General features: G+C 35.0%; 1 protein-coding gene and 1 non-coding gene across 2 annotated transcripts in view; both read left to right on the forward strand.

Annotated features, from left to right (window-relative positions):
• The window catches only part of CSMD3 (CUB and Sushi multiple domains 3), a 1,322,573-nt gene that overhangs the window by 1,255,024 nt on the left and 42,541 nt on the right, over window positions 1-25,008 (forward strand). Inside the window, exons 57-61 of the mRNA XM_043879976.1 lie at window positions 1,398-1,571; window positions 3,863-4,045; window positions 7,506-7,682; window positions 20,679-20,858; window positions 22,534-22,707. Coding sequence (XP_043735911.1) covers window positions 1,398-1,571; window positions 3,863-4,045; window positions 7,506-7,682; window positions 20,679-20,858; window positions 22,534-22,707 — 888 coding nt within the window. The remainder of the gene's footprint in view (window positions 1-1,397; window positions 1,572-3,862; window positions 4,046-7,505; window positions 7,683-20,678; window positions 20,859-22,533; window positions 22,708-25,008) is intronic.
• On the forward strand, window positions 6,491-6,562 carry TRNAF-GAA. Its single transcript has one exon. It is a non-coding gene; the product is annotated as a tRNA-Phe (tRNA).

The following is a 25,008-nucleotide window of genomic DNA, read 5'->3' on the forward strand; positions in this document are numbered from 1 at the left end:
GGTAGTCAGAATATGAGCACATTTTGTTATGTGTTGTCTTCAAGCTATAGAATATAAATAAAATATATATAGCAGTTTTGCATATAAGTAACATGTATAGTGAGAAAATAATTTAACAGAAATAAAAGTATGTGAGGACAGAGAAATGAACTTGAATTATAGGCATTCAACTTATTGATAGGAGTCAGTTACATTTGCTTCTCAGAGTTGATGAATATTGGACATGATAGGAAAGAAACAATCATTGTGCAAGTAATTTTTGGTTATACTAAATTGCTAAATTACAAAATCATTTTATGATTGTTTTATTTGTAGGTACTTTATGTACATGCAGTTTTTTAAATAGTTGTGGCATCATTTATGTACTCATTCATGAACAAAGAAAAACTTACATAGTGCTTATCTAATTTCGTATTCTATGCAGATAATTAAGTCAATTGTTGATCCCTTGTTTAAAGTGTATTTGATTTCTTTTTGTAGACTAGTTAGTCTAGTGGTTTAAGTAATTCACTTATCCTTGTATGGCTACAACATGAAAGTTAAAAATCTTTTGTAGGACCTGTAGACATGAATTTCTCCAGATTTTCATAGCTCCCATATACTTTTTACCTTTTCCTTATTTTCTATAGCACTCCCTGATAGGGTGCTATTTACTCAGGGATTTTATTAAGTTTATATCTCCTTGTGTGCTATTTAATACTCATCATATTTATTTTTTTAATACTCGTCATATTTAATACTCTAGTAATAAAAGGGAACACATAGTAAGTTCCCAAGCTACTTCTAGCTTATAGAGAATTCTCAGTGTTTTAACATCTGATTCTGCTCAACTTAGCTGTATTTTGGCTGATAAGCCTCTGAGTATTTTCGTTTTACAGGATGATTTATTTATTAATGGTCAGGAGTAGAATTTAGACTATATACGCATAGTCTGAATCGTGTGCCACATACCCATCTTCCATCCTTCTCCTTTACCCTCAAAGACTTTCCCTTTTAATTTCTGTATGGCATTTTGAATTCTATATGGAATCCTATGATCTTATTTAGCCAATCCATACCACTCCTCTCCCTATTTTTCACATCCTTATCTAGACACATGAATAATTCCAGTCCATGTACATGTGTGTATAAACGAACACCCACCACCCCCACACATACAGGCATATTGACTCAGTCATTTAAGTTTACTTACAGTGTTCCTGTTAAACTCATACTCAGGGTGAATGGGCTAACAGAATAACTCCTGTAACTTCAACTTTCATATAAATGTTTGATTTTCAAAGGATGTATATAGTGGAGCAGATAATTTTGATTCATTAATATTTCAAAAAAAGTTGGTGCAGGTTGTTCGATAGGAGATATAAAAAAATTTTATATTCAATAATTATGTATTGTAGTGATTGACTGTGGACACCCTGGCGTTCCTCCTAATGCAGTCCTGTCTGGTGAGAAGTATACCTTTGGGTCTACTGTTCACTATTCCTGCACAGGAAAGCGTACACTTCTAGGCCAATCATCAAGGACTTGCCAATTAAATGGCCATTGGAGTGGATCACAACCTCATTGTTCAGGTACCACTAGGAAAATTGAACAATGTTTACTGCAAATTACATTATTAGTATTATGATCGGGGCTATTTTATTAGTAGTATTATTATCGGGGCTTCCCAGGTGGCTCAGTGATAAAGAACCCACCTGCTAGTGCAGGAGATGCAGGTGATGTGGGTTCCATCCCCGAGTCAGGAAGATTCCCTGGAGAAAGAAATGGCAACCCACTCTAGTATTCTTGCCTGGAGAATTTTCATGGACAGAGGAGGCAGGTGGGCTACAGTCCATAGGGTCACAAAGAGTTGGACAGGACTTAGCAACTGAGCTTGAACACAAAGCAATCTAAAGAGATACAATAATACATTTCTCTTTTAAAAATATCATGAGGGAAGCTATAACATTATTTTTACATTTATCAGAATTTTTAAGGTAATTGAGACTTTACAATGCAAATTAATACTGATCTTATATATGAAAAATTACAGTATAAGTTTTGAACTGTGTTGTATTGAACATAAGTGGTTTTAGAATGCTGCTTTCTGTGAAATGCTTTTATCCATTAGAATAGCAAATCACTTAGGCTTTAGCAATTCCATTTTAGCAGATATAAAATATAATTTTCCCCAGAAGGTAATATTATATCAGTGATTTCCTGTTAAAATTCAGTTCTTTGTAACTGAACTTTTTAAGCAACTGATTATGGAATAGCTTGATTTTAAAATAAAGTCTTAAATGTTTTAAATTAAACTAACCCAACAAGTTTTATGAGAGATGTTTATCTATCATAATTTGATTTGTTGTTAAGGCAACAGAAAACTCCTGTGTCTCTATAATCCCAACAGCATTTTCTTAGAATATGTAAACATTAAATATGTTTTTAATAATTTTTTCACAAAGTAAGCATTTTATAAATATTATCTAAGGTCTTTAAGCTACTATTTTTCTTCAATAATTTTTATTTCAGTTTTAGAGCTGTGAAGTTACCCTACTTGATACTATTCATTCTATTTTTACCTATCTGCCAGATATTAGTGCCTATTTTTCTGCCTGTTCTTTTTATTTACATATTTATTTTTATGTTATTGTATCTCTGTGGAGATCATATGATGACTTATTAGGAGTTGTTTCACATTATTCTTCTTTTAGAGGTAAAAGGTATGAAATAGTTCATTAATTTCAGACCCTCCTTGTAATTATGGTTAAATCCTGTGAAGTCACTGCCTGGGACTTCATTTAATCTATAAAGTGTGAAAACTATCAGTTAATTTACTCACTCAGATAACTGATAATACACATAAACCCACAAGCATTTTCTCTGTCACACACATTCACGATGGATTAGAAAGCTACTACTTAGTTGTAGAATAAAATGTGTATACATATATTTAAAAGTGAAATAGTGTCCTTAAATCTTTATGTGGTTATTAATATTGCAACATATGGTGATAAGAAAGTATTAGGAAAGATTCCAGATGCACAGAGAACGTCAAAGTTGGCATGTAGGTAGACAGAGAGCACTTTCAATGATTACACATTCAACTTTCTCTCTCTGTTTCTCTGTCTCTCTCTGTCTTTTCTGTATCTGTCTTATTGAATACTAATGTTGTGGCAACTTTAATTAGACATATTTAAGAAATGAGAAAGGGCCAGAGCAAACTCAAAACACTATGGTCAAGAAAAACACCCTGTCATGAGCAAAATCCTTCTTAACAACTTAAGTCAGAGTTTCTAGTCTTTGTTTACAACTCATTTTTATACTTTTGTATTAAAAGTATGGAGTTTTTTTCATCTTTGGTCAATGGTCATTAATAGAGAAGATTAAGCGGTATAAGTTTAGACTAGAAATATTATACTTCAATATTTACATTTTCCAGCACATCACAGTTCTGTTCTAACAGAAACTGATTTTAATTCAGAGAGGAAATGATGGAAATTGCCAAATCCACATTCTAGATTTTAACTGTATGAACCCATTGTCATTTGAGCCCCAAGAATTGTGAGTTATGAATTTTCCATTACCTTGGTTACGAACTAGATTCGGGAAATACTAATGAAAAGTCTTCAACTTATTAGATGTTTCCAAATATCACTGATATGGAAAATAACACCATGCTCCACAAGTATTTTCTTTTTCCTTTAGGCTTTTTCTTATGACTGGAGTCAAATGGAAAATATGAATTATGATTTTACCCAGTCAACTTACCATATTAAAGCACAACATGAACAAAAAAATTGCCCACAGGATTGATGGACTAAATCATGAATTTAGTAAATGTTTATTGAATTAAATTAACTTGAACTGTACTGAATTGCAGGTGATGCTACTGGTACATGTGGGGATCCAGGTACTCCTGGTCATGGTTCTAGACAGGAAAGCGATTTCAGAACCAAGAGCTCTGTACGCTTTGCCTGTGATACTGGTTATATCCTTCATGGTTCAGAAGAAAGAACATGTTTATCCAATGGCAGTTGGACTGGAAGGCAGCCAGAATGCAAAGGTAAAGTCAAGTAGAAACTAATAACATTGAGAGTGCTGGAATTTGATGTGGATCAAATTCAACTGTGTGCTGCTAAGTGAAATTACTCCTTCTAGTACTCTCTGTCTTCAACCATGGAATAAAAGTAGTACTATTACAGTTTTACCAACACTATCCTATAAAAGAAATATGACAGGTAATAATTAATAATTTAGTCTCAAGTATGTCTCAAGTGTCATTTATATACAAACATTATTCACATCACAGCAGCTAGCAGGATTGGAAAAGCTAAAAAGATATTTCTCCGCCATCACAGTGCTCTATATTGTTGACAGCACTAGGAAAAAATCGTTCTTACATCAACACATTACCTCACAATATGTTTTAGTTTTCAGGTTTGTAGAAATGGTAAAATACAGAAAGATGTCTAAGTATACATGATGTTTTTCATTTATGAGTATTGCTAATAACCAGAACAGAGGAACCTGGTTGGCTACAGTCCATGGGGTCTCAAAGAGTCAGACACAAGTGAGCGACGAAGCACAGCCCAGCACAGAATTGTTCTGTTTGATTCCGAGTTAACTTGATCAAATCTTTGCAATATTGACTAGAAGAGGAAATGTTGCAGGAAAATTATCCTTATAATTTAAATTGCTCTTTTTTGAGATTATTTTAGGGCAAAGCTAAAATTGCAAAGGTATTTATGAAACTTGCTTGATGTTGTGCCAAATGTATTGGTTTTATAAATAGAAAGCAATTCCCAGTGGAACCTTCTTGTAACAGTTTTTTAACTGACTATATTTCAGAAACTTTTTATTATGTTTAAAACTATATATTCTAGGAAAGGCAGTTATCCTTTTTTAACTGGACTGAATTTAACAATGTAAAGAGAGAATTACAACGCAGTTTCTGTTATAGGTTGGGGAACAAAGTTGTTGAGCGAAAGACACTAAGACCACCGTCGTCATTTCTCAGGCTTGTTTACCAAAGGCAGAGTCTTTATGTGATGCTGCACGTTATGTGGGTGATATCTAAGTCAACCTTTTGTTCAGCTGTGCTGCAAAATATTTATAGATGAAATACAACCCAGTGCTAGCCTTGTTTTGTTAATATATACATTATAGATAGAACAGAAGTAGGAGTTGTAGCAAATATAACAGAATTAATACTTTTCTCATAAAATGGAGTGCATGCAAATCACCTAGTAAAACAGATTCTAGTAAATGAAGAGAAAGAAGAAATAAACAGAAATACAAAACAGCAAAAAAAATTGCAGTTATAGAAGAAATTCTACATAAGTACTAACCAGAAAATTATGGTTAAACATCAAAGCATAATTTTCCATCTGTTTTAATATGAAATTGTAGTGTAGTGTATATGCAGCAAAACTAGAACTTCAAAGCATTTCTAGAGCCTTTTTATTACATTTTAGATTAATTTGAGAAAATGCATATATATTGTTAGCTTTGACCTATTAACTCCATTTTTGAAAATTTTTTTCCTAAAGAAAATAAAAATATTAAAAAGAACACACAATCATAAGGATGCATTAGTTTTATTTCAAACATTATAACTACCAAAAACAGGAACCAATCTGACAACAATAGGAAAAATATTACATAGGCAATTGTATATTTACATAATATGATAGTGAAAAATGTTAGAATAAGCCATGAAGCAATATGAGAAAATGTATCATACAAAGCTTAGTTGAAAAATTAGATTCAAAAGTATGCACTCTATTAAAATCATGGGAAATGATAGTCATTTGAGAGAAAACAATAAAAGTCAATATAATAAAAATGATAATATTACAGAGAGGTGAAATTTGTAATTTTTTATTCTTTTTATTCCAAATGTTTTGTAGTACTGTATTCCTTTAGTAATTGAAAACCTTTCTGAGAATGCAATAGATAAAATTAAAATATCAAATGAATATGACAAAATATCTTAATAAATAAAAAAGTGCAGATTTGAAAAGTGCAACATTCTTTGACAAACTGACAAGGTTTTTAAAAATGATGGGACATGGTATTGGAGGGGATGTGTGACAATAAGCAAACTTTCACACCATTGATACAAATGTGTATTGTTATATAGTGTTCTGATAATTTGGATAACTCTGTATATACTTAAAATATTTTTCAGAACTTAAAATTATCTAGAAATTCCACTTTTAGAAATTTATCTTAAAAATAGGATCAATGTACATATTTGTATATATAAGCTAGAGTATATTATAACCAAAAATGTTAAGAGAAACTAAACTAAATTGAATTTCATGTTTATCAGCAGGTGATTGGTTAGTACATCCTGAATACACACAGAATGGAAAAGTATCCCATTACTAACCTTTATGAAAGATTCTCTAATTATTATTTGCAAACTGTTTGTTTCCTCTCTACCCACAAACATATAGAACTGCTACAAATGACAGACAAAATTAAGTATTTAAGACGTAGTGATTCCTTGGTGGCTCAGACGGTAAAGCGTCTGCCTGAAATGCTGGAGACCCGGGTTCGATCCCTGGGTTAGGAAGATCCCCTGGAGGAGGAAATGGCAACCCACTCCAGTACTCTTGCCTAGAAGATTCCATGGATGGAGGAGCCTGGTGGGTTACAGTCCATGGGGTCGCAAAGAGTTGGACACGACTGAGCGACTTCCCTTAAGATGTAGCAAGGGATATATGTAGTACTTTCTGAAATTATAATTATACTTTATATTCATACAAATAGCCTTAAAATTTGTAGTCTTAGGAAGTTTTCTTATACTACAACAAAATTAGATATTGCGATTGACATAGGCTTCTTTTTTAATATATTTAAAAAATTCACTTATGCCATTGATGGCAAGTAGTTAAACAAAATATGGAATAATTATATAAGGCATTTATGTTTATGACTGCTATTTAGGATGCATTGAAAACTTAATGAAAGTCATTCCTACTTTGTTTTATTCAGTTTATTTTTGTACACTTTGGTCCAGAAATAGAGATTATAAAGTTTTAATGCAAGCCAGTTATATAAAAACAAACATGATGCTTATAATATTTAAGTGTATATTTTATATTTGTTTTGTAACAAATATAATTGTAGTAAATCTTTGTTGCTTCTCATTACATATCTTCCAATTTTTACATGAGTAGCTTTTTAGGCAGAGACTCTTAAAATCCTTCTTTGAAAGATTTTGTATTACCCAAAAACAATCATAAAGTAATTACGTGCAAAGTTTTTACCAAAATGACTAACAAAAATCACTTTAAAAAAAAGCTATTCTATGATTTGTATCCCAGTAAGTAAACTAATAAAATCAATATAAATTCATCTTGAATTTTAACTCCTTATAAAACAGACTTCGATCCTTAGAGGATTTTTATAGCTTCTTTGGATAATTTGAAACAATCATTTATTCCTTAACTGTTGATGAGAGGATTCCTGAATGCACTATTTTTATATATACTCTTGACCACTTTGTTTTATAGCTGTACAGTGTGGTAACCCTGGGACAACAGCCAATGGAAAAGTCTTTCGGATTGATGGCACAACATTTTCTAGTTCAGTCATTTATTCCTGCGTGGAGGGATATATTCTTTCTGGACCTTCAGTTAGGCAGTGCACAGCCAATGGAACGTGGTCTGGAACTTTGCCTAACTGTACAAGTAAGTTTCTTTTCAATATTTTTTGAAATATCACTAGACGTATGAAAGGTAGTTGTATAAACATGTATGTCTGTGTTTTGTATTATAACTAATCAAACCAGGCAAGAGTTTGAAAACTTATAGGTGGTTCAGACCATAAGGAATCTGCCTGCAATGCAGAAGACCTGGGTTCAATCTCTGGATTGGGAGGATCCCAAGGAGAAGGGAATGGCAACCCACTCCAGTATTCTTGCCTGAAGAATTCCATGGAGCCTAGTGGGCTCTAGTCCATAGGGTCACAAAGAGTCAGACACGACTGAGCCGCTAACTCTTTCACTTTCACATTAAAATGATAGTAATATTATGGTCGCGTGCATACTAGTGAGTTTAAGATTTCAGCTTCCAAGGTATTATATAGGCAGAGAAAAGAGGGATCATAGAAATCAGTGTTATTAAATATAATTTTACAGTATATTAAAAATAGAGATGAATTATCCCCTATAATCAAGACTAAATATATAACATTCAAGACTAGAAATAAAATGAAATTTTCTTCTGCCAATCTCACACATATTAATTGTTAACTTGGTTTTTTAAAAAGCAGACTGATTATTTATGGGTTCTTGCACTGTTTAGGGAAGTTTTAGTGGCAGATTTGCCCTCTTGAGATGTAAAAAACTTATGGCACTCTAGTGATTCAGCATCATAAAGAAATTACCCACTTGATGGATTTTTAATGTACTTAAAATTCCTATATATAAATTAATGCTTACCTATGGAAAAAAATAGAATTTACTTAACCAACAATAATCTATCCATTGGAAAAGCATGGCTGCTTATATTAATTAAGAGGAACTGCAGCAGCATCATATAAATCATGAAATTTTTGAAAGAAGAGCTATTTTGTGTGTGTTCAGAGACTCACTCAAGGAGTTATGAGAAGTTGCAAAAGTCTTTGAATGAAGTAGGCTCTCAGGACACTAATGGAGTTTCTTGTGTATGGAAATTTGAACAGATTATACTTTTGAAATAGAAGCCTTCATTAAAAATAGTTTGTGAATATCAAAATAAATGGGCATAAGTAAAATTTGTAAATGAGGAGCATGCTGCTTCCAGGATTCAAAAAGATGTTGGTGCTAAGAAGGTCAATAGTTCTTGATGGTGTCAGTAGTGGATCCACTCGGCTGATCTAGTAATTTCCAGAAATACATAAGATAGACCTTGTACTGTGTGTGGGTCAATGATCCATTCCCTGCCACTTTTTTTTCTTTAGCTCCTTGGTGAGTATTTGTACTTCCTGAATAAATGACTGAAAACAATCTATTCATAGGAGGATGCCATCAAAGTAATGCCATGTCATATTTGTGATTCTGGAGAAAGTTGGTTGTATTAATAGTTAATATCTTGCTTGAAAACTGTGTGTGATGACAAGGCTGTTGAGATACTGTGTGATTTTTGTCTCTTGAAAGGTAAGGACAAACTATGGCTCAAAGGTTGTTGAAATAAGCATTATTAGAACAATCAGCCAAATCTGCAGTAGCAAAATATTTTCCAGTTATTGATTTGAGTCAGTAATAACTAATATTCCTGTCCTTGTGTCAGTACCAGATACTGTTATATCTCATCTTTGGAAGTAGTTCTTTATTTCACTTTGGACAGTTTGGTCTTGGCTTAATCAGTTTTTCTCCTAGGTCTCCAAAGATCTCTGTGAAAGTGTGTCCTCTCCTGTACTCCGTCTCATAAAGTTTTACTTTGTCCTCTTCTGTCCAATCCGTCTTTAAAACTCAGGGGTCCTTTTTCTTGTGCCCACTGAAAAAATATCTTTGGGCAGTAAGATGAGGCAGTCATAGCATTCATCTCATTTGTTTCCTGTCCCTAGAGGATTACTGTGCCTTGCTGCCTGATGAAAGTTGTATTTTTTATTTTTATTTTTTTGAGGGGGGTAGGGTTGAGGAGTTGTTTTAAAACAACTTCCTTGTTTTTCCATCTTGAAGGAAAGAAGGTCTCCCACTTCCTTTGAAAATGTTTCATTTTTGTAAAACTGAACAATTTAACAATTAACAAACATGCTTTACTCTTTTCCTACTATAGGGCTTCCCTGGTGTCTCGGACGGTAAAGAATCTGCCTGCACTGCACATGACATAAGTTCAATCCCTGGGTCGGGAAGATCCCCTGGACAAATAGGCTTTGTTGTTTTCATACTACACCACCCTACCTGAGCCTTTAAAACTCTTACCCAGTACCCTTGAAATATTAGCTCAAATGGCACATTTGGGAAAAAAAAAAACCCTTCTTAGGGCACATCTTCCTCATATCCATTTTAGCTAAAACTGATCTCTCTCTACACTGTTTAACTCTTCTATGGCAATTACTTATACCACTAAACTATAAACCTCAAAGGGCAATAAGAATCGGGGCTGTTTTATCTCATTGACCCTCTAGCACATGATATGTAAATTTAGTAAATAGTTATTGACTGACTTAAATATCTCATATGAGCTTTTTTTTTTAAGCTATTAGTACGTATGACTTACCATTCTACTCCATTTTAAAATACTTGTAGAAAGGGCTTGTAGTTTTATTATACATAACATGGTACATGTTTCTGGTATATGCAAGTGTTAATCATTCAGTCGTATCTGATTCTTTGTGACCCTTTGGACTGTAGCCTGCCAGACTCCTCTGTCAAAGGAATTCTCCAGGCAGGAATACTGAAGTGGGTTGCCACGTCCTCCTCCAGGGGATCATCCCAACCCAGAAATGGTACCCGAGTCTCCTGTATCTTCTGCATTGCAGGAGAATACTTTACCCACCTGCTGAGTCATCAGGGAAAGTGTTTGCAATATACAGTTATGAAAAAGAATGAAATAATGAATGCATTCAGAGTAAAGGAAATCTGCTGAGTAACACATTTTTTCATGTTGAGTAACAATTTCACTTAATCATGGGTAAATACCTAAGTGTTTATCTAAAGTGTTTGCCAATTTTAGTAAAGATAAACAAATAAACACATCCTAATTCTTAAGACTGAAATTGCATTAAATTTTTTACTGAATCGTCTTTGTTTTCCTTAAGAAAATTTTAACCAAGTTAAAAACACTTAATCAAGACAGACTGGTAGGAAATAACATATCAAAATATAAACTCTTTTTTTGTGTAAGTCCTTTAAGAAGAAGTATTATGTTCACTAAGGTATTTCAAGCATTAGCTTTTAAATGATATATTGCTGTCAAACTGAAAACTGAGAATTTTAATTGTTGATTTACTTCCTTAAATCTTTTTTGATTTAGGCAAAAAAACTGCTAAAACCTAGTAGCACCCCAAACCAAAGGCAGAACTAAAATTATCCTTCCAAAAAAAAACACAGAGAGAAGTTTCAGTGAAAATTAAAACGGATTAAACTTTTATAATTAAAGAATTTAAGATATTGAAAATGTTAATACACAGTAATCAATAACTTAGGACCAGAGTTTCAGTCTTTCTTGTTAATTCGCAATGGAAGTTGATTTAAACCTATTATTGATAGAATAGTATAACTTTAGAGCTGGAAGAGATTGTGGTATAGACTCACATGCATAGGTCAGGAAACTGAGGCACCAAATCATTTAATTGACTTACTAACTACTAACTTTAACTGTGTGAATCTTAACAAATTGTGGAAAATTTTTAAAGAGATAAGAATATCAGACCACCTTACCTCCCTTCTGAGAAACCTGGTTGCAAGTCAAGAAGCAAAAGTTAGAACTGGATATGGAACAACCGACTGGTTCCGTATTGGGAAGGGAGTACATCAAAGCTGCAAATTGTCACCCAACTTATTTAAATTATATGCTGAGTGCATCATGTGAAATGCCGGGCTGGATGACTCACATGCTGGAATCAAGATTCTGGGAGAAATAACAACAACCTCAGATATGCAGATGATACTGTATATGGCAGTATCTCTAATGGCAGAAAGCAAAGAGGAACTAAAGAGCATCTTGATGAGGGTGAAAGAGGAGAGTGAAAAAGCTGGTTTAAAACTCAACATTCAATAAACTAAAATCATGGCATCCAGTTCCAATACTTCATGGCAAATAGATGGGGAAAATGTGGAAATGGTAACAGATTTTATATTCTTGGGCTACAAAATCACTGTGGATTTTGGCTGCAGCTACAAAAGTAAAAGACACTTCCTTCTTGGAAAACAGCTTATGATAAACATAGATAACATATTAAAAAAACATATGATATTGCTTTGCTGACAAAGGTCCATCTAGACAAAGCTTTGGTTTTATAATAATCATGTACAGATATGAGAGTTGGACCATAAAGATGGCTGAGTGCTGACGAATTGATGCATCTGAATTGTAGTGCTGCAGAAGACTCTTGAGAGTCCCTTGGACAGCAAGGAGATCATACCAGTCAATCCTAAAGGAAATCAATCTGAATATTCCCTGTAAGGCCTGATACTGAAACTGAAGCTCCAATACTTGGCCACCTGATGCGAAGAGCTGACTCAGTGGAAAAGACCATGATGCTGGAAAAACTGAGGGCAGGAGAAGAGGGTGACAGAGGAGGAGATAGTTGGATGGCATCACCAACTCAATGTACATGAGTTTGAGCAAACTCTGGGAGACAGTGAAGGACAGGGAATCCTGGCGTGCTATGTTCCATTGAGTCACAAAGTCAGACACGAATTAGTGACTAAACAATTACTGACAGGCCTCACCAGTGAGTAATTATTTCTACCACATAAATGGAGAAAATTTCCCATTGAATTAATTTTTAAATTTCTTAGAGATAAAGGAAACTCTAAGTTCAAATAAAATATATTTTTTGTCAAGTTTTGATTTAATGTAATTGTCTTTTGTGGGCATTTTTTATAGTATCTATATACAAGGATATAAATATGAATTGATTTAAACTAGGTATGAAAAAAAATTAAAGTATTGGACTAAATTTCTAAACCAGATTCCTGATTCCAATTTTTGGAAAACCCACCTAAGCAAAACAAAACTTTCCTTTTTTTCCTTTTCATTCAAATTGTTATTATTTTTATGCATAAATAAAAATATGTCATTCAGTGTTTACCGTTTGTTAGCATTTGTGTTGTCGGAAGAGAGTATTTCCTGTAACCAGTGCATTCTCTTGGCAAAACTCTTAGCCTTTGCCCTGCTTCATTTTCTACTCCAAAGCCAAACTTGCCTGTGACTCCAGGTATCTCTTGACTTCCTACTTTTCCTACAATGCAAAAAGGCAAAATGGCTGTCTGAGGAGGCCTTACAAATAGCTGTGAAAAGAAGAGAAGCCAAAAACAAAAGAGAAAAGGAAAGATATACCCATATGAATGCAGAGTTCCAAAGAATAGCAAGGAGAGATAAGAAAGCCTTCCTCAGTGATCAGTGCAAAGAAATAGAGGGCAAAAATACAATGGGAAAGACTAGAGATCTCTTCAAAAAAATTAGAGATACCAAGGGAACATTTCATGCAAAGATGAGCTCAAAAAAGGACAGAAATGGTATGGACCTAACAGAAGCAGAAGATGTTAAGTAGAGGTGGCAAGAATACACAGAAGAACTGTACAAAAAAAGACCTTCATGACCGAGATAACCATGATGGTGTTTCACTCACCTAGAGCCAGACATCCTGCAATATGAAGTCAAGTGGGCCTTGGGAAGCATCACTACAAACAAAGCTAGTGGAGGTGATGGAATTCCAGTTGAGTTATTTCAAATCCTAAAAGATGATTCAGTAAAAGTGCTGCACTAAATATGCCAGCAAATTTGGAAAACTCAGCAGTGGTCACAGGACTGTAAAAGGTCAGTTTTCTTTCCAATCCCAAAGAAAGGCAATGTCAAGTAACGCTCAAACTACCACACAATTATACTCATCTCACACGCTAGCAAAGTAATGCTCAAAATTCTCCAAGCCAGGCTTCAACAATATGTGAACCGTGAACTTCCAGATGTTCAAGCTGGTTTTAGAAAAGGCAGCGGAACCAGAGATCAAATTGCCAACATCCATTGGATCATCGAAAAAGCAAAAGAGTTCCAGAAAAACATCTATTTCCACTTTGTTGATTATTCCAAAGCCTTTGCCTGTGTGGATCACAATAAACTGTGGAAAATTCTTCAAGAGATGGGAATACCAGCCCACCTGACATGCCTCTTGAGAAATCTGCATGCAGGTCAGGAAGCAACAGTTAGAACTGGACATGGAGCAACAGACTGTTTCCAAATAGGAAAAGGAGTATGTCAAGGCTGTATATTGTCACCCTGCTTATTTAACTTATATGCAGAGTACATCATGAGAAATGCTGGGCTGGACGAAGCATGAGCTGGAATCAAGATTGCCGGGAGAAATATCAATAACCTCAGATATGCAGATGACCCCATCCTTTATGGCAGAAAGTGAAGAACTAAAGAGCCTCTTGATGAAAGTGAAAGAGGACAGTGGAAAAGCTGGCTTAAAGCTCAACATTCAGAAAATAGGATCATGGCATCTGGTCCCATCACTTCATGGCAAATAGATGGGGAAACAGTGGCAGACTATTTTTTGGGGGGGGCTCCAAAATCACTGCATATGGTGATTGCAGCCATGAAATTAAAAGACACTTGCTCCTTGGAAGGAAAGTTATGACCAACCTAGACAGCATATTAAAAAAGAGACATTTCTTTGCCAACAAAGGTCCATCTAGTCAAGGCTATGGTTTTTCCAGTAGTCATATATAGATATGAGAGTTGGACTATAAGAAAAGCTGAGAGCCGAACAGTTGATGCTTTTGAACTGTGGTGTTGGAGAAGACTCTTGAGAGTCCCTTGGACTGCAAGGAGATCCAACCAGTCTATCCTAAAGGAAATCAGTCCTGAATGTTCCTTGGAATGACTGATGTTGAAGCTGAAACTCCAATACTGTGGCCACCTGATGTGAAGAGCTAACTCATTTGAAAAAACCCTGATGCTGGGTAAGATTGAAGGCAGGAGGAGAAGGAAATTACTGAGGATGAGATGGTTGGATGGCATAACCAATTCAATAGACATGAATTTGAGTAAACTCTGGGAATTGGTGATGGACAGGGAGCCCTGCCATTGCTGTAGTCCATGGAGTTGCAAAGAGTTGGACATGACTGAGCTACTGAACTGAACTGAACTTTGCATTTCAGTCCCCTAGGATGAAAAGGACATCTTTCTTTGATGTTCGTTCTATAAGGTCTCGTAGGTCATCATAGAACTGTTCAGCTTCAGCTTCTTTGACATTAATGGTTGGAGCATAGACTTGGATTACTGTGATATTGAATAGTTTGCCTTGGAAATGAACAGAAATCATTCAGTTGTTTTTGAGATTGCACCCAAGTACTGCATTTCAGACTCTTTTATTGACTTGGAAGGCTAGTTCATTTCTTCTAAGGAATTCTTGCCATTATAGTAGATTTAATACTCCTCTGAATTAAATTCATGCCTTCTGGTCCATGTAGTTTACTGAATCCTAAAATGTCAATGCTCACTCTTGCCATCTCCTATTTGACCACTTCCAATTTACATTGATTCATGGACCTAACATTCCAGGTTCCTATGCAATATTGTTCTTTACAACTTTGGACTGTACTTTGATCACCTGTCACATCCACAACTGGGCATTGTTTTCACTCTGGCTACATCTCTTCAATCTTTCTGGAGCTATTTCTCCACTCTTCTCCAGTAGCATACTTGGCACCTACCAACCTGGGGAGATCATCTTTCAGTGTCATATCTTTTGCCTTTTCATACTGTTCATGGGGTTCTCAAGGCAAGAATACTGAAGTGGTTTGCCATTCCTTTCTCCAGTGGACCACTATTTGTCAGAACTCTTCCCCATGACCCCTCCATCTTGGATGGCCCTACACGGCACGGCTCATAGTTCCATTGAGTTAAACAAGGCTGTGATTTGTGATCAATTTGGTTAGTTTTCTGTGATTGTGATTTCATCCTGTCTGTCCTCTGACAGGTAAGAGGCTTGTGGATGCTTCCTGCTGGGAGGGGCTGGCTGTGCTGGAATCAAGCTCAGTAAATCTTTAATCCAATTTTCTGCTGATGGGTGTGGCTCTGTTTCCTCCCTGTATTTTATCCTGAGGCCAAGCTATGGTAGGGATAATGGCCATGATGGCAACATCCTTCAAAAAGCCTTATGCCAGCATGCCTTGGCTCTTAAGACTTTTTAATGAATGGGTAGTTGTTTTCCCTAGTTTCTTTAAGTCTGAATTTTGCAATGAGGAGTTCATGATCTGAGCCATAGTCAGCTCCCAGTCTTGTTTTTGCTGACCATGTAGAGCTTCTTCATTTTTGTCCCAAAGAATATAATCAGTCTGATTTCATATTGACCATCTGGTGATGTCCATGTGTAGTGTCGTCTCTCGTGTTGTTGGAAGAGAGTATTTGTCTCCAGAAGAGAGCTAACCTTCAGTGCAGTGCTCTCACTTAGGGGTGATTTTGCTTCCCGGGGGACATTTGGCAGTGTCTGGACCTATGTTTGACTGTCATAGTGCAAGTGAGTGGCATGTGCTATTGGTATCTAGCAAGTAGAGATCAATGTTAAACATTCCTGATGCATAAAAAGTAGCCAAGAGTGATTGGTTTGGAATGTCAATAGTGCCAAAGTTAATATCAAGAAAATTTACCTTACTGAGATACAAAAAAGGGAAAATGACTTATGAATTTGGGGATGGTATAGAATCAGAGGTGTTACCATGGAGAAGGCTTGACCACCTTTCTGGAACTTCACTGTGCTAGAGGAGAACTCTGTTCTGGACTTGAAACCCAGCAAAGCACATGTGTCATAATGCCCGAGGAAACATATCCACTGCTGCTTTGTGACCAGTGGGAAAATGGTGGGATAGCTCAACTGTCGCATGGGATTGATTACATGAATCATGTTGTATGTATATCCATGCAAGGGAATATCATGTCATTAAAAACAAGTCACATGGATCTATATGTATTACCATGCAAATATGTTCATAGATACTGAGTAAAAAATAATTTGTGTTATATTGACATTCTATTTAAAAAGGCAGAGTTATAATGCTCATTTAAGAAGCTAAAAGAGAAAGTAGGTTTGAAGTAGCATAGATTGACTAGAAATACCACAGTTATATTTTATATTGGCTGTAGAGGTTTATACTTAGATGTATCATAAATAATATCAAATGGGCATCAATTACATGATAGAATCTAATGAGAAAAGTTCCCACAAAACCCAATTTAAACCTTTAAGTTTATATATTTTTGAGAATCTCAGTTATTTAATTATTCCTTACATATTCATTCACTCATTTGCTCTTGAAACAAGTATTTATTTAATCTCTTATGAGTCATGCACTAGACTAGGCTTAGATAATTCTAAAGGAAATAGGCAAAACAACTGTCTCTATGGGTTTCTTGGGGTGTGAGTGTGTGGATGAGTGCACATGCGTACACTCATGCTGCGTGCATCAAGGATTCTGGTGACCTTAGAAGAGATTTTCTTGCATTAAATCACAGCAACCTGCTCTTATGCACTAATGTCTCTGAATTTTAGGGTACAGTCCTAAAAGGCCACTATCCTAAGGTTTTTCCTCAAAAAAACAAAAAACAAAAAACAAAAATCTGAAAGCCTCTTTTTGTTGCTGAAAACAAGCTGGGGGTGAATGAACTGATTGTGGAGCAGGTGCTATTTACAAAGATTGTTGCTGTTGGAAACTGCCTCTTTGACTGGCCTTTGCTTCGTTATGAAGCCACCAGACAAATCTTTCTGAAGCTGTTGTTATCAGGCCTTCCATTCATGATGCTGCCAAGATATGCAGAACTCTTTCTCAGTGCTTCTCTAAAATAAACGCTCTGTCATCTCTTTCGGTGGCTACATCTCACTCAGCTCATGTGCCTTACGATTGGGTTAGCTGTTCTTTCTTGCCAGAATTCTAATTCAGTCTCCAAAGTACTGACCAGAAAACAATAATGATCTGTTGTTATTGGGTTTAACTTTTCTTCTTCTTAATTTTAAATCTAGATTAAAGATATAAAATAACATATAATATATAAAATATAAAAAAGTAAAATAAAAGAAAATAAATTGAAGTCAAACTTGTTTATACGGTTACACATTTTAAAACTGCAAAAAGAATTGACACATATTGGTAAATAAGCAGGATTTGATTTTCTATCCAACTCAGTTTTACAATTTTAAAAAATATTTTCCTCATCAATAATGAAAAGAACAAAAATCATTCTATACACAGAGCTCTTATTAGGAGTCAGATGGAAACATCGATGAGTGTGATTTCAGGAAACTCTTGGGGGTTCTGAGGATTATCAAATGGATTGTTGTGAATATTGTTCTGTAATTTAAATATCATCATTCATGGTCCTAAAACTTCCTGGCTCAACAGATTAGATTAATTTGAAAGAAACCTTGGCATTCAGAATTTTTAATGGTAAGTTAATAAAGCACAGTAGAATTTAATTGCCATTAAGTTCTTCTTTGTCTTAATCTATTTTTGGTCTTTAACCCTAGACATCTAAAATACTAGAAATTATTAAAAATGAAAATGAGACAGTATAACCTAGATTTACCTGGTAAGCTTATTTGTCCTTTTATGAAAAGAAAAGTGATTCAAAAGGAAAAAAAAAAAACCAAAAGGCCAGTTTACTACTTGATTTTGTCTCCAGAAAAGGAAGTATGTACCCTTCTCTTTTCTTTTTCCTCTTAGCCACAAGAATGCATTTAGCCAAATGTGCTCAAATAATGGTTTTCAAAACAGCAAGTGTTTTTATGGCTTATGGTGGTTTGGTGGTTTAGTCGCTAATTCGTGTTCAACTCTTGTGACCCCATGGACTGTAGCTTGCCAGGTGCCTCTGTCCATGGGATTCTCCAGGAAAGAATACTGGAGTTCATTGCCATTTTCTTCTCTAGGGGATCTTTCCGACCCAGGAATCGAACCCAGGTCTCCTGCATTGCAGGCAGATTCTTTACCAACTGAGCTACAAGGGAAGCTTATGTATATATGATCTCTATTAAGCCTTGTTCATAAATGAACACACGCATACATAGCTTGTTTGTAAATGCCATATTTAGACTTAAATATGCTTGCATTTCTTATGCTGTCACCAATCTTTTTGAAAGTTCTTATATGGCATCATCAGTTCAGTTCAGTCACTCAGTCATGTCCAACTCTTTGCAACACCGTGGACTGCAGCATGCCAGGCCTCCCTGTACATCACCAACTCCCAGAGTTTACTCAAACTCATGTCCATTGAGTCAGTGATGCCATCCAACCATGTCATCCTCTGTTGTCCCCTTCTCCTCCTGCCTTCAATCTTACCCAGCATCAAATGCTTCAGTTCTTCACATCAGGTGACCAAAGTATTGGAATTTCAGCTTCAGTGAACACCCAGGACTGATCTCCTTTAGGATGGACTGGTTGGATTTCCTTGCAGTCCAAGGGACTCTCAAGAGTCTTCTCCAACACCACAGTTCAAAAGCCTCAATTCTTTGGCACTCAGCTTTCTTTATGATCCAACTCTCACATCCATACATGACTACTGGAAAAACCATCATAAATGAGAAATTTTATATGTAATCTGGGACAGATTTATGGACCAGCATTATTGACAGAACTTCATGCTCTAAAGTTTCCTATGGTTGGGGTTTAATACTTGATGATCAGTATCTCAAATTCCTAATGGTTTAATCTTTGAATTTGTGTTTTATAATTGAAGTCCACTGGAACAATGGAGCAAGTGCTAAGGGTTTAGAGATTTTGTTGTTATTTTTTAATTGCCAAGTTGTGTCTGACTCTTTACGACCTCCTGGACTTAGCTGATCATGCTCCTCTGTCCACGGGATTCTCCAGGCAAGAATATTGTAGTGGGTTGCCATTTCCTTCTCCAGGGGATCTTCTTGACCCAGGAATCAAACCCATGTCTCCAGCTTAGCAAGCAAATTCTTTACCACTGAGCCACTGCTCTGCCATATGCAATTTGCCTCCCTGCCTCCCTGTCTTCCTAGGTTATGTTATAGGCCTTAGCTTCCTACCACCTGGTGCCCTTGCCTGGCCTTCCCACTCCCACCCCTGCCCTGAGCCACTGATACCCTGTGCCAGTCTGTCCATCATGTATCATCAGAGGGATGCTCACATTGTACCTTGTTCTCCATCCTTTTATTGGGGTCTTGGTGCAGGTATGGGTGGGGCTAGTTGGAGTTGTATGTATTCATGGAGTCTTAGAGCAGAGCAGGGCAGTGGTTTACCCTTTCCTGGACTGACAATAACAAGGCAGATATAGCAACCACTTGACATAGGCCTCTTACTAACTCTTAATCCAGGAAGCAGGCACGTTCCAGAGTGGAGGTTGCAATTTCCTTGGGGTTGTTCTATCACTTGGGATGATGATGAGATGGTGGAAATGGGAAATTGATTTCTCTATCCCTAACTGACATTTTCATGTTTTCATTGTGCTTACAAACTGTGTATCTCACCCAGTATGTGATAAATTCACATTTTATAGTTTATTCATTCTTTCATTTATTCAGTAAAATTATTATTTTTGTACCTGACGTCAGTTTAGTTAAAAACTATTGTAATATCCAGTTGAGTGATACTGTGCAGAAAATAAGGTCTCAGTCCAGCAAGCCTCTTAATTTAGAGATTTCAGTAACCATACATAGGAGTATAAATTTAAAATATTCTGTTAGAAATCTTGACCTGATAGCATGGCTTCTCTATGATTATTTAATTCAGATTAAAAGAAGGTACCACATCAGAGTTTCCTACAATATATTAGCATATTAACATTTTAAGAGTCTAAATGACCATTTCTGGACCATATGTATAGAATCTGTAATAAGTAAATGGTCATAATTAGGAATTGATAGTATGTGGTTTAAATATGCTTATGTTTTATCATTAAAATGAGCATAATAACTAATTTTACCTACTTTTATATTAATTATGCCATATGCTTACTATTCCTCTCCATTAAATACGTGCCACATTCACCATCTGCTTTTCCAATCCATATTAATAGTAATCAGTTGTGGAGACCCAGGTATACCAGCCAATGGACTGAGATATGGAGATGATTATGTGGTTGGACAGAATGTTTCTTACATGTGCCAGCCAGGCTATACAATGGAATTAAATGGTTCAAGAATCAGGACTTGTACAACTAATGGCACATGGAGTGGAGTCCTGCCAACTTGTAGAGGTAAGATAATGATTTTGTCAATATTTATTAGTGATAATCACTATATATTTTCTGTATTAATATGCATATTTAAAACAAATTTAAATAGTGTTTTTTGTATCATTTCATCATTTTTTCTGGTACCAAAATCTTTACTTTTAAACCATATAGATAAAACATATAAGATTTTAAAATTTTTTAACAAAAATGTATCTCATTCTAAGTAATGACAATGAACTGTAATACAGCAAAAATATGTTCTGGGACTTTCCTGGCAGACTAGTGGTTAAGATTCTGCTCTTCCAATGCAGAGGCACAGGTTCAATCCCTAATCAGGGAACTAAGACCCCACATACCAACATGGCACTGCCAAAAAAAAATATATCATGTCCTGTGATACATAGTCACCATCATCATTTATGTGGATCAATGAGTATTTAATAAAGAATATAGTAGTAATGAAATAGAACTTTAATTTGGTGATCCACCTGGTTATTCAAGGATGGGAGAAAAAACTTCTATAATTTGAAAATAATCAGCCTGAATTATAGAACTCTACTTGTTCTTAAAAGGTAAAACTGTTTCTTTGAAGAATGCAATCTAGAAGTAATATTTTAGTCAATACAGGTATAGGCTTACTACTTTATGCTATTTGTTTTCCATTGAAACTATTTCTATAAGCTTTTTGCTGATTTTTTGATTACTTGTAAAATACTATACATTCAGTGTCAGACAATATGTATTGTTTTATAATACTGATTTTTAGTCATTGAGATTTCTCATTAAGGTACATCTCTAAATACCTGTGAATTGTCAGTTTAATGTCTCCCTGACATAATCTAACACTAAAAGAATAATTCCAATGCATGTCTTTTTTTCTTGATTACACAATTTCCTAATCAGATCATGATAAATATACAGTTTGTATATGAAAATATATAAACAGACATTTTATATTTTACAAATTATTTCATACATTATTGATTTTGATAATGACAATATTATATAACTCTAAAAATTATTTATATATGTTGCTAGTCATCAAAATAAAATCATTCCTCATTTTTAGATTTTATAATTGGTGGCCCTCTTTTTCCTTTCATCTCTGTCTCCTTATCCAACCTATCTTTTCTCAAAGACATCTTAATTTTAAAAATGAATGATTAAAAATTTTATAATTCATTTAGAGCCCTACAATATTTAGCATATGAATCTAAGTGGTTAATAGGACTAAGTTAGATATTTTAATGAGATACATGATCTGTGTTTCAAAAATGTCACAGATTTACTCCCAGGCTCCTTGCTGCAGTGTGACTCTGTAGATAGCCAAACACAGCTCTTCAGTCTGTCTAAAGGTTGCTGGAAATAATTTTATATAAAACTAATAATTTATCAGTTGCAGTATACTGGATAAGAGGTCACCCTCTTTTTCCTTTCTTTCAATGTCAGGAAGCTTGTTATTTTGTAAGAGAATCTCTGAGAACCAGTACACATTATGTTGCCAAGAAGTAGTCTCATCCTAGAGGAATTAATTCCAGGGATGTTTCAGGAATACTACCAGGAGAATAAAACATGTCACACCATATTGTCCTCCAAAAGGTTAAATTAGCACATATGCTTCTTCTAATGATATTTATTTCTGTTAACACCAGGATATTTCAACAGCTGTGTCTAATCATTTTTAATGTAATTGCAGCTGTTACCTGCCCAACTCCTCCCCAGATCTCTAATGGAAGGTTGGAAGGAACAAATTTTGACTGGGGCTTTAGTATCAGCTACATCTGTTCTCCAGGCTATGAACTGTCCTTCCCTGCTGTTTTGACCTGTGTAGGGAATGGAACCTGGAGTGGGGAAGTACCACAGTGCTTACGTAAGTATAATTTCCATGCTAAAAATTATATTTTTCCACTTTCACTCTCTTAGAGCTACTTTACTGAGATTACAACTGTTATATATTTTTTTCCAGATTTTGCTAGAACAAAAATGAGATTGTTAAGCTCTTTCCCATGCATAATTAAAATTCAGTTAAAAACAGTATTTACCAATGTAGCTATTTTTTATGTAATCCAACCTTTATATTCCTTCTGTTCTGACTAAATTTTAGGCCAAACTGCTTTGTGTGCAAAACACTGTACATTTTACTTATCTTGTTTTTGGGTGATGTCCTCTACTCAGGTTTGTGTTCCTTGAAGGCAAACATTCTTGTTTCATTCACTTTTGTACCTTAATATGTAGTGTAATACTTGGCAGATATTAAACTTAGAAGGCTATGGTAATTAAAACATTACGGCACTGGGGCTGGCATAGAAAGTAAACCAGTGTAAGAGAATAGAGAGTATAAACCATATATTGATACTTAATGTATTATGGAACAAATCAGTAGGGGAAGAATGGACATTTCAATTAATGCAATAAGGTAGTTCATTTATATATACACATAGACAGTCTTTGTCTTACACTAAATAACAAATCAATGTCAAATTCATTGGAGAATTAAATATAAAATTTTAAAGATTATAAGACTACCTAAATGACCTTGGAGTAAGAAAGGATCTCTTAAAATGAAATGTAAGAGCTCTACCTGTAACTGAAAAGTAGAAAAAATAAACTACATTTTAAATTTCTCATTTCAAAAGGCCAATCATAAACAGGATAGTTTATTTGAAGAGCTTACTGTTAAGTGATTGCAAATACTAGGCAGGGAATACCACCATTTGCTGGCCCGTCAGATCATTCGTATCACATTTGCTGCAGAAAGTATACTAACCAGTTTTATTTAGCATGAGAGATAAAACTAGTGTACTTCAGCAGTTGTGATCTATTAGACTGAAATTTATGCAACATCTAAATTCTGATTCATGCTAACCATCATCTAAGAATAGACCAATGTGTTCTAATTGAGACTATAGTAGTAACTATTCAATAGCTACTTCAGAATAGATAGATACAAGAAAATATTACAGAATTGAGTTTATGGGAAAGTTTGTTTGGTATGAGTGAAAAAATCTTAAGTTTCTCAGCATAATGTTTTATTTTGGGATCTATTAAAACACAAATGCTAGTAAAATACCATAGACATTTAAATTGTAATAGATATCCAAATATAATAAGGCTCACTTTGACCCAGTTGCTTTACATACATATAGCAGAACTCCTGGGTAGGTATGTTTAGTTATGACATTTTAATAGATAATGACACCTGAGTTCAGAGAAAGAGGTCAAATTGTACAGACCCAGGGTCACTCTGCCACTTAGGGACCAGCTGCTCTATTTGCTGGCTTAAGGTCTTTAATGTAAACATCCTATCTGATCTTCCTAGGTTTTTCTATTATGTATCTTCCTAGGTTGTTCTATTGTGTATGTGTTTGTTTATATTTGACATATCAAAAGTCTTTTTGCATTCTTAAATGGCGGCCAAATGATGGATCCTTTTAAACTTAGAGAGACTAACAAGTTATTAAATACGAAGTGTTCTCATTGTAAATAACTGTTTTGTTGGTTCCTATTAAACAAAAGTCAAAGTAACCTAAGAACTTTTTTGAAAGAGAAAATGGTTTCGGAAGCTTCCTTGAGGCCTTCTCAATGGGCCTTACAAATGCTAATAAGAGCAATTAAGAATATCAACAGAAAACTTGGAGAAAAACAAGAAAGGCCTATATATCATTTCAATGAGGTTAAAAAAAAGTTAAAAAGATTTTACCACAAATAAATTGAAAAAATAAAAAACTCTTTGGGTGATTATTTAGAATGGGATAAATAAAATAGACATTTATGTAATTAAAACAAGATTTGATATTACTGCACTACCTAAAGTTGACTTTCCAGGTGGCTTAGACTGTAAAGAATCTGCCTACCAATGCAGGAAACCCAGGTTCAACCCTTGGTTCAGATAGATCCTCTGGAGAAGAGAATGGCAACCCACTCCAGTATTCTTGCTTGGAGAATCCCATGGACAGAGGAGCCACGCAGGCTACAGTCCATGTGGTCACAAAGAGCTGGACATGACCGAGTGACTTCAAGGTCTATTACTAGTAAATGGCAGAGTACGAATTCCAATTCAGAGAAGGTTGGCTTAAGAGACAATTCTCCTATCCATTGAAGAGTCACATTCACTCATTTTAGGTATTTAATGAAGAGGAAAATCTTTTCTCTTTATTTCTGTTCAAGCTAT

The sequence above is a fragment of the Cervus elaphus genome, chromosome 21 (genome assembly GCF_910594005.1).
Source record: "Cervus elaphus chromosome 21, mCerEla1.1, whole genome shotgun sequence".
Taxonomy (NCBI): domain Eukaryota; kingdom Metazoa; phylum Chordata; class Mammalia; order Artiodactyla; family Cervidae; genus Cervus; species Cervus elaphus.